This window comes from Excalfactoria chinensis, chromosome 5 (assembly GCF_039878825.1).
Source record: "Excalfactoria chinensis isolate bCotChi1 chromosome 5, bCotChi1.hap2, whole genome shotgun sequence".
Taxonomy (NCBI): Eukaryota; Metazoa; Chordata; class Aves; order Galliformes; family Phasianidae; genus Excalfactoria; species Excalfactoria chinensis.
This window is the reverse complement of record NC_092829.1, coordinates 9,051,031-9,061,032: the sequence shown is the minus strand read 5'-3', so window position 1 is coordinate 9,061,032 and position 10,002 is coordinate 9,051,031. Positions and strand designations below refer to the sequence as shown.

The following is a 10,002-nucleotide window of genomic DNA, read 5'->3' as shown; positions in this document are numbered from 1 at the left end:
GCACAAGGAAGACGTGGCTGTGAACAGCAGCCCTTTGTACCCAGATCCCCTCCCTTGCAGGAGTCAGTCTGGCTTGCCCTGCTCAGGATAATGACAGCTTACGCTCATCATGAGCAGATGCATAAGCTGAAGCCTTCAAGGTAGGGCAGGTTTAAAGTGACTCATGTTTAGCACCAGTTCTCAGGTTTCCAGCAGCTGCAATCACATTAAAGGTTTGCTTCTGACACTGCTATAAGCACATTTCTAACCCCAACAGACAGACACTAGCACAGCCAGGACAATGTGCTAGCACATCCAACCAAGCAGTTCAGCTCACCAGCTGACAGCAAGTCACTTAAAACTCCAAACCATTCAGTTAACACATCTAAGACAGGTCAGGCCAAAACATCAGTTTATTTCATTTTCAGCAACATTTCAGCCATCAAAAAATAAACTCTAACACAGATGGATGGAAGACTTCTCTACAGTGTAACTAAGCGGGCTCTGACCCAAGGGGTTTGAAATTGGAGTGACATTTTATTATTCATCCAATAAGTTAGGAAGCATGAGAATAAAGTGCTTTATTTCTGGGCTGGCATGAGGTCATCAATGGACTGGCCTTTTTCAAGGCGTTTTTCCATTTCAGTGAGCAGCTTCACACCATCTACCACCATCTGCACCAGCTCTACCTCAGAGAAGCCAAGACGATCAGCATTGGAGACATCAAACACCCCTCCGACTGCAGCTGTGTCCACACCACCTGGAGCAAGAGATTTAATTAGTACACTGAGCACTGCCCGAGCCACTCAATCAGCCTTTCTGCCCTCACCAGAAAAAGGCAGGAGCACAGGAAAGACGATCCTCTACAAGTTACCACCACCTCCTCTTCCCTTCAGGGAGATAAAGCTGAATGTGATGAAATATGAACCACTTTTGAATTCTTTGAAGCCATGAGTAATCTAACCTGCGCTCAGAAGTACTTGCTGTAGCTATATCCTAGCCAGAAGTTAAAAATCACAAGTCCCATCCCTTGTTACAACAGGCCCAACTAGGTTCACTTTACCTGGTGCTTACAACACCATATGGATAGATATGCCCAAGAGTGCTCACAAGCTGGATATAATAAGGCTTAAGCAAAGTACCAGCATCTCTACCTCCTCCAAGCTACACTTGTAACGTTGGTTGTCACCTCATGCTTTAGAGGGGTCTCTTCTGGATGGTCTGTCAGACGCTGTCAGCATGAACCAAGACTCAGCTGTAGCCAGGCTCTCATTGCTGTGTGGTCAGAGGCAGCCTGCCTGCTTGGGGCATCACTGCATCACCACCTCTCACCTGTGCCTCGTTTCTGCAGCCGAAGCCTCTTAAGGACTTCTCCAAACTTCTCATGCTTCCCAAGGTTTGGTAGCTTGATGTGCACACCAGCACGGAGCCCCGTTCCAAGGTTGGATGGGCAGGTCAGGATGTAGCCCAAGTGTGGGTTCCACATGAACTCGTAGTTTTTGGACTTGAAGAGATTTTCTATCTATAAATAGAGAGAATGGATGTTTAGAGATTGTTCTCTGCCTGAACGATGTAGGTCATCCATTAAGTGCTCATTTGCAGCTTCAGTTGCATAGCAACAGCCACAACAGTTTGAGCAGCTATTTAAGTCAGTTACATAGGCCCCCTCCATTTGTAGAAGAGGGTCACCAGCGAGGGGCTTTTTAAGGCCTTAATCTTGCTCCCAGCAGCGAGACAGTCTTAGTTCAAGCTACACTACAAAGCCTGAAGTTGCTGGATTTAGTAAACGTCAAAGTGGTGTATCTGCTGGGATTAGGGAAGGGGCCGGTAAAGCACAAGCTGATATCAAGACCAGAAGCTGAGAAAAGCACGCAGCCTAGAAACTTCTGTCCAATGTCACCCATCCACATTTAAACCATTTTCCCTCCCACCCAGGGTCTCTAAATGCTGTGATTTATAGAACCATGCAGAGATCCTTTAAGGACAGTCTGATAAAGCTGTCACATTAGAGGATTTATTCCAGATTTCATAGCGATAAAGCTTTGCCAGTACAGGCATCTCAGAGCCCTCACAGCAGAGGATCTCATCGAAATGGTCCCAGAGACTCAAACTATAAAGAAGCAGCCTGCAGAACAAAGGAGAAGGACGTCACCTCCTGTGTACATGCTCCCAGCCTGGAAGAGCCTGTATGGTCAGCTCTAACCAGATTAATATTTAGACCCAGAGCTCAAGCAGTATTTGATTTACCTGTGTTAGTCCTGTACAGAAGCGGGTAAACACTTCCTTCATGTTGCCACCTTTCTGCATGGAAATAACCCTGAGGTGATCCTCCTCATTGATCCAAACAAGGAAGGTCTTGTTGTCATTGTGCCTGGGAGACAAGACAAACTCATTGTCTCACCTGACATTTTCAAGATGGATTTAGTAGCACCAAGTTACTCACTGCTGTAGCTTCCAAGAGGCTCATCTAATTGCTCCTTCAAAGAAATTCATCTTCCTGTTCTCCATTCAAGCATTAACAAAATTAAGCTTGTATTTTACCCTACTCTTTTCAAGAGCTATTTGGAAGTGGCCTGTATCTATGCATGTCAGAAAGTAATAGTGTGACATTAACCAGGGGTAGAGCACCAAAACTTAAAGAGTTCAGTCATTTCTCACCTCATTTATGTTCAAGTCCACAAATTCAGCAGATTTAATCTGTCCTGAGTTTGCAGAGGGGCAATTAATACAGGCATTGAAGCAGACCCACTGACAGATGCTCACACAGATACCACGCTGACAGTGAATAACCAGAACTAGATGAAAATGATCACGTTGTTAGGCTGCCCTTTTACCTTGTAAGAGAGCTAAGGTGAGTTTCCACTATGCATTTAGATCTGGGGCTCTTCAGAGATACCATAAAAACCTCTGAATACCAAAGGCCCCTCTGTACTAGCTTGCAGCTGGTCAACATATATCACACTGATGATTTCTCAGCTTGATTACAGTAAGAATTAACTAGTATCTGATGAAAGCTATTTACACAGGCTGAGACTTTACACTTCAAACCTGTACATTAGCCATGCTCAGCTGGCAGCACTATCTAACACTGGCAATCTGCAGGTAGATGATGCAATCTTAAAGGTGACCTACAGAAACAAAGCATGTTTCCTCTGCGTTTATTGAAGCAGCTACAATAGTAAGCCTGAAGCGTTCCAGCTAAGAACAAACCCTTGCCTTATAGGGGAGCAAATTAATTTCGCTGCAGAAGCTCCTGAGATGCAGTTTTATGTAGGTGACCTACATGTGACAAGCAGAATCCTTCTACTCCATACCCCTGCATCAGTCAACTGATGCCACTGATGCAGGGGAAAAAATACCACTGATAAGGTAACACCATATTGGTCTGGCATCAGTGAGTTTCTGCACACAAAAGCAATGAGATTACAAAGGAGCAACTATGCGCCAGGTATTAAGACTCAGTTAAGTTCATGCCATGGTTTGTTACCTTAGTTACTCTAAACTCATGGTAGGAGAGCTGAATGTAGCTGAACATTAACTCTTTTAGAAGTGATCTACTTCCCTAAATTGCTTGAGTTATTGCTTGGTGCTCTGCAAACCTGTGCCGGATGGACAGGCTCTGGCAATAGGCCTGCCAAGCTGGCTTGTTCCTACCAGCCCAATGCAGTGCACACTAACACTTGGGGCAAGTTCTGCTTTCAGATACTGCTTCCCCAGGGGATACCACACAGAAGTTCCTCATTAGATTCAGCAGCAGAAGTTCACAACGTGCTGTTTTGTCCAACTATAATCAGCCACAACCAAAATTTCAAGGTGTTTTTTTTTGTTGCAGGGATTTCACACAACTTTCCCTTCTGAGCATTTACTCACCAGATACCCCTGGCATCAGGCCAGTCTCGTGCCATCCCAGACGCCAACAGAAGAGGAGAAACGGGTTTGTCAAACAAGAAGTGATCATCAATCAGCTGCTGCTGCTCTGCATCGGTCATGTTCCTCAGGGCATAGTACTTCCCCTTGAGATCACCTCCCAGACTGCCCAGAGCTGAAAGAGAGGCACTTTTAGGATGGGAGCAGAGACTACAAACATTCCCAGAACTTTAGAGATTGCATTCAAACTATCTGCTTTTGTTGATTCCTCCCCTGCTTTCATCCCTAATGGCAATGGCTTTGCATGGCATTACAAAACTTAGGGCTGTATCAGATGATTTGTATGCACCTTCCAGGCAGAAACAAGCAGTCTTTGTTCCCATAAAGTATGGGATCCTTACTGCTGCTTAACTGTAGAAGTGAAGTGCCTTCTCCCAAGGAGAATCAAGGCCACAAACACAACAAGCAGCAAAGCAGCGTTCTTGTCAAGGACTGTCACCCTGCCCTTCTGAAGCTTTGGAACAGTGACAGGATAGCACCTTGAGAAAGTATCCTGTCTTAAAGTAGGTAGGAGGCAACAGAAAGCTGCAGCTGAGGTGTTCTACCGAGAACCAGAGCTCGCCCAGAGCTGGATACACCTCTAAGCAAGCTGAATGTTAATGAAAGTCAATTAAAAGAAGCCACAAAATACTGCAACAGTGACTCAAGCCCTAGGGTTGCTCCATACCTATTACATCTCACATTAGAGCCATGATGAACCAACCTCTTATCCCACACACGGAAAGGAGCTTTCAAGATCAGAAAAGGTCAACTTAATACAGTCCAACTTCCCTGACATGTGCTCCTGCTCTGAGCTACAAGCTGCAATGCTGATGCAACCACAATCCAAGCTGCCTTTTTCAGGGAAGGTTCCACGTTCAAGTTAAGCCTTGAGGAAGGCAGCTGCTGCCAACCGCCTCCATTCTCCAACTGTACAGCTCACCTCCTTGCCTAGACAAGGTCAGCAGTTTCCCCTCATTGCCTCATTCAACACATTACCTTCAACAGAGAGCTTTTCAATAGCCCGTCTCTCTCCCCTGCTGCAATGAGGGGGAAGGCAGAATCCACGGATGCTCCTGCCAGTTCTCACGCGAGAGCTCAGCACGTAATTAGGATCCAAGTCGTCACCACCCTGCGAGATCAGAAAATTAGTCAGCGCTGCCTTGTTGCTAAGATGCTTACCCTAAATACACACGGGCCCTGTGCACTTGTATTTGAGACTGATCCGTTGTCCTGTAATATGATGCACTTCAGGACCATTTTTTCCAGCTTTCCAACAAGTATGAGAGTAACAAACCCCTTGTTTTGAGGCTAAAATTAGGGCTACTAAGTATGTGCTAGAAGATAGGGATACCATCAGTTTTACACCCATCTCAGACCCAGATCTTGGCTTCTGTTACTCCATTTACTGTGCAATCTCAAGGTATCAACGTGAGACAAATCCTTGTTTAGGTAGGCGTTTACTCTTGCAAATGAGGATTATTCATTCCTGTGAAGGCATTTTAGTTTTTGAGATGTCCTATGGCTAACCAACCAAGACAGCAGTTGGAAGAGATTGCAATAACATTTGAAATCCATAAGACAGGTAGAAGCCTCTACTTCCAGCCATAATGATGGCTACTCTATAACATGAAACCACTGGCTGATTTTTAGCATACAACATCATACAGTAGGAAGCATTAAGGTTTCTAACAGCCCTGGGACTGGGTTGTTTCACACAACTAGCACAGCCCAAAGAAATACATGCTCAACGTGTTTGGCATGACTTACATTGCAGCACCACGTGAAGCAAGTCCTGCTTGTCAGCTGCCTGGTTCTACCCAGTTACTGACAACCTACTGCAGCAGGCTCTTAAGTAAGACTACAGTGGGCACAGTGCCTGTCAGCCTGTGTATGGTAAAAGGGACAGGACAGAGCCTGAGCAATCCATTTAGGCAACCGCAAACAGCTTTCCCCAGGCCTCAGATCAGTGGGTATCAGTAACTAACCAACATTTATACCTGCAGGTTATCAGCATTCAGGTCGGTCTTGTGCTCATCGGTTGGTTTGTAGCCACCGTGCCTGTCCTCAATAACTGGATCAAAGAGTTCCTTAAATACTTCATAGGATTCTTCGTCACCAGCTACGCATCCTACTGTCATTATGAAGGGGTGGCCTGGAGTGGTAACAAAGGCAGAAGAGCTAAGTTGGGTGATGCTCGGCCATATTCCAGCACAGCACTAACCAGGCAAGTTTCTTCACATCAGATCTAGTCACTTAGAAATGCACTTGGTAAAGAGCAGTTGGGAGTCCCTACGTTTTACATTTCAACCAGTCAGTCAAATGCAGTGCTATGGGAAACCATAGCAGTTGCCATTAAGCCACACTCTTGTCAAGCTTTGGTTTAGGGCAATTTTGCACAGCACATCCAATTTTACTAACTAATGCAAACCCATAGACAGAACTACCCTTAGAATAACCACGCTTTGCTGTGAGCAAGCACGCATCGCTTCGCTCGCTCTTTGCTACAGACAGCACTGCATTTACACAGCCTGCTCATAAATACCACCTCCACCGGCTTAGCTTAAGTCACCACACTGAAAAGCACCGGTCACTTCAGCTGGCTCCCACACAATATCTCAGCGCCTTTTACCGGGATTATCAACCCCAGTCTGAATGACATCATCCAGGGTGAAGCCACTGGGCGTGACTCTGTCTCTCAGTTTCTTGTATAAATCCGGGGTTAGCACTTTGGCCATGTGGTTGTTGTGGGCGCTCAGGTCCGGGTACTCCTCCTCGGGAGGCAGCCTCTGATTATTTAGTTGGGCCATTTTGATATCGCTAGAGTAAAAATAAATACTGTAATGTTAACACATACGTGCATCTGCTCCCCCTTGTATTCATAGAAGTGCTACACAACATCATATAACCACTTTGGAATAGGCCGAGCTCAGAACAGCCGGGTAAGCCCACACAGCTCAGAGAATGCTTTTTTTTTTCCCCCAGTTGCATAAAAATTAGAACACATTCGAGATTTGCTTTTTTTTTTTTGGGTTCGGATTTGAAGTATTTAGCAGAGCAGTTACATAATGGGAGCGCCTGGGAATTGCTGTGTCAGATTGCAGCCAGGAGCACGGCTCCACAAATCACGGCCTCCTCAGCACAGCGTGTTGTGTGCGGGGTTTGCTGTCAAGGAGCACTTCCAGGAAGGAGGGAGAGCAGACAGCCCCGCAGTCCTAACGGTGCCGCCTTTACCTGGGTTATCAACCCCGGTTTGAATGACATCATCCAGAGTAAATCCACTGGGAGTCTGCTTGTCCCTCAACTTCTTGTACAGGTCCGGGGTCAGCACCTTGGCCATGTGATTGTTGTGCGCGCTCAGGTCGGGGAACTCATCGTCAGCAGAGTACTTCATCTTCAGGAGGTTGTGGCTGTTTGAGAAGGGCATGGCCGTCCCTACCGCAGTCACTGGGGGGAACAGAGGGAAGCCTATCACCAAGGGCCTGGGGGAGGCTGCCAGGCACCAAGCAAGGTCACCTTGGCTTCGCTTCCACCCGCGCCTTCCGCACCTTGGTTGCCACAACACCTTCCTCAAGGCCAAGCAAGGAGAAAAGGGCAAAAGAAAACCCCCAAAAAACCCTCTTTCGCTCTCCGCCAGCCTTGCCCCGCACTTCAGCATCCCGACCCGGCCGCTCCGGGACGCGGCCGTGCTGCAGGAAGGCGCTCACTCACTCAACGCGGCCGGGCAGCCCCAGCGGAGCCCCGCGAGGCGGCCGTTGGGAGCGCCGTATCCGTTGGTCCGTATCGGCAGCGCCAAGCGGGGTACGGGGCAGCACGCAGCGAGCCGTTACACAACGGGCGGCTCCCTCGGGGGACGTGACTGGGGGCGGGTGTATGTAACTACCCTGCTAAATACCGGGGGGAGCTGCTTGCAAAGCGGGGCTCCGGCTCAAGCTGCGGCCGCACCCGGTACGCACCTGCCCCGCGCCGCCCCGCCGCATCCCGCCTTCCCCCGCCGCTTTCCCGGCCGGACCGGCTCCAACCCACACCATATTCACTAAATATACAGTTTCCTTATAAAAGTTAAATCGCTTCCTTCGTCTTTTCTTTAAGCTGCAGGCGGCTCGGCTGCCCCGGGACTTACCGAGGGCTCCGCAGCCGTTGTAAGGACCTCAGCGCCCGCTCCGCACCCACCCACTGCCCGAGCCGGAGTGGAGCCCCGATTCAGCCGCCGCGCCCCTTTTATATAGAGCGCGACCCGCCGCCCCATTGGCTGCTATTTATAACCCATTCATTCCATTGGTAGAGCCGAGAGTGGGCGGAGCCAGCGGCTCCTCCTGGCCGGTGAAGGCGTGCCGCCATTTTGCGCGGCGGTTGGGCGGCTCGTGCCGTCGGGTTGGTGTCCCGCCCGCCTCGGGCCCGGAGCGGTGCGCGTCGTGACCGTTACCGTGTAGGGCTCGTCGCGAGGCTCCAGTGCAGCCCGGAGTTCAGTTTTGCAGCACTGAAGCGCAAGGTGATGTGGAGCCGCCCTCCATGTAACGGTCACTTTATCTTTTATCTCATAGTTCATCCCCACACCCGGACGGTGTCGGTCATCTCAGAGATGACCGGAGTCTTCCCCGCCGTGCTTCTCTCAGTACCACCAGTGCCCTCAGTACCACCACAGCACCGAGGCGGCTCCAGCCTCAGGGGAAAGAATACATAGGAAAGCATTGCAGACTAAAAAGCACAGACTGCCTCAAATAAAGACGCACTGTGCTTGGCTGCCATCCACGCTTCCCAGTTAGCCCAGGTAGAGCACACGGGGCTGCAGGAGTCGGGCTCGGTGTCTGTGTGGACTCTTCATCTCCAGGATCAAAGAACAAATCCTCTCTAAGTCCCCTCTGCCTTTTTAACCTCACGGAACCTTCCCCTCCATCTCACTGGTTCCACGCAATGCTCTTCAGGGCAGCGTCAGCTCCTCCTATGCAAGTATTCAATGAGCATAACATCATTCCCAGGGCTGTCAAAATAGGTGTCAGATTCATGATCCGAGTTGCAACACTTTTCTCTCCTTTTTGCCAAGTCGGAGCTGTGCTTTGTTGGTCTTTCTTTTAACGTAAAACACTCACCGGAGTTATTTTTAATGTAGAACAATACAAATAACACCAGGAACGTACTGTTATTTACTCATTTTATAGATCTGTGGAGTCAAGGTTACCTCAAGAACTCCTTTCTATGCACTGCTGATGCTCTCCCTCCCCATCCTGCAGTACAGGGCACACCGGTCCTTACAGCCCTTATGAGCTGGTTGTGTTCTCAATGTGCCATTCATGATCGCACTTGCAACACAGCCACCTCTCCACCCAGCTTTTGTCTGAAAGAAGACACAAGGAGAGCAGAGCCATAGAGGGAACACCATGGAAATATACATAGAGGACGTGTTTAACGAACACTGCACCCCCTTACACCCTTTTTCTCACCATAGTTTGACATATTTATAGTACACACTAAGTGAGGAGTGGCTCTCAGCTCACGGTTGGAGATCTGCTGGAAGCTGTGTGCAAACTGGATCCTACCTTTGTTATGGTGTCCCATCCCTGCTTCCCCAGTGGCTTCATTAGAGATGCAGTGCTGTGTGTCAACAGCCTCTGATCAACTGCTTTATCTAGCTCATCTGCTGAGAGAATACTTTCCTTGGATCGGCCTGTATTGCCTGTTAGACTGTGATAAAGGCATCAACGTGTCCTTTCCATGCTGGGATGATACTGTAGTGCATGCTGACTTGTAAACTATGATGCAGTTTGGCACGTCAGGCTGGAAAGGTGGGGTGATTACTCCAGAGATCGCTGTGCTGAGCTTCAACAATGAAGAATGAAGGGAAGTTAATCATGGGCCGTGCAGCAAACACTTCCTAAGAGGCTTAATTATAAATGTTGTGCAGTGTACAACTGCAAGGAGATGAGCGAATGTGCCTTCTGAAATTACTCACGTGATAGCAACATCAACCTTAAGAACTGGGGGGAAACATCCTGAAAACCTAGAAGGATATTTCCAAATCAAGAAGTAGCAAAACAAAATGGTTTACTACATGTAACTCCATTGGTGCCAATGCCTCACTGACTAAACAGCACTTGAAATGAAACGTAGCACTCGTGC

General features: G+C 48.4%; 1 protein-coding gene across 2 annotated transcripts; it reads right to left on the bottom strand.

The window, feature by feature from the left end:
- Nucleotides 1–374: 374 nt before the first annotated feature.
- Nucleotides 375–8,112, bottom strand: CKB (creatine kinase B). Of its 2 annotated transcripts, none has more exons than XM_072337015.1 (8): nt 8,009–8,112; nt 7,120–7,332; nt 5,886–6,040; nt 4,885–5,017; nt 3,850–4,021; nt 2,227–2,350; nt 1,312–1,501; nt 375–739 (listed from the first exon to the last, which is right to left on the bottom strand). In XM_072337015.1, the coding sequence occupies exons 2-8, from the start codon at nt 7,310–7,312 to the stop codon at nt 561–563; spliced, it is 1,146 nt and encodes a 381-aa protein (XP_072193116.1). In that variant the 5' UTR covers nt 7,313–7,332; nt 8,009–8,112; the 3' UTR covers nt 375–560. The 2 variants fall into 2 exon arrangements, with proteins under 2 accessions (XP_072193116.1, XP_072193117.1); XM_072337016.1 differs by lacking the exon at nt 7,120–7,332 and adding an exon at nt 6,518–6,705 and having other exon boundaries at nt 8,009–8,102.
- Between the last annotated feature and the right edge of the window lie 1,890 nt (nt 8,113–10,002).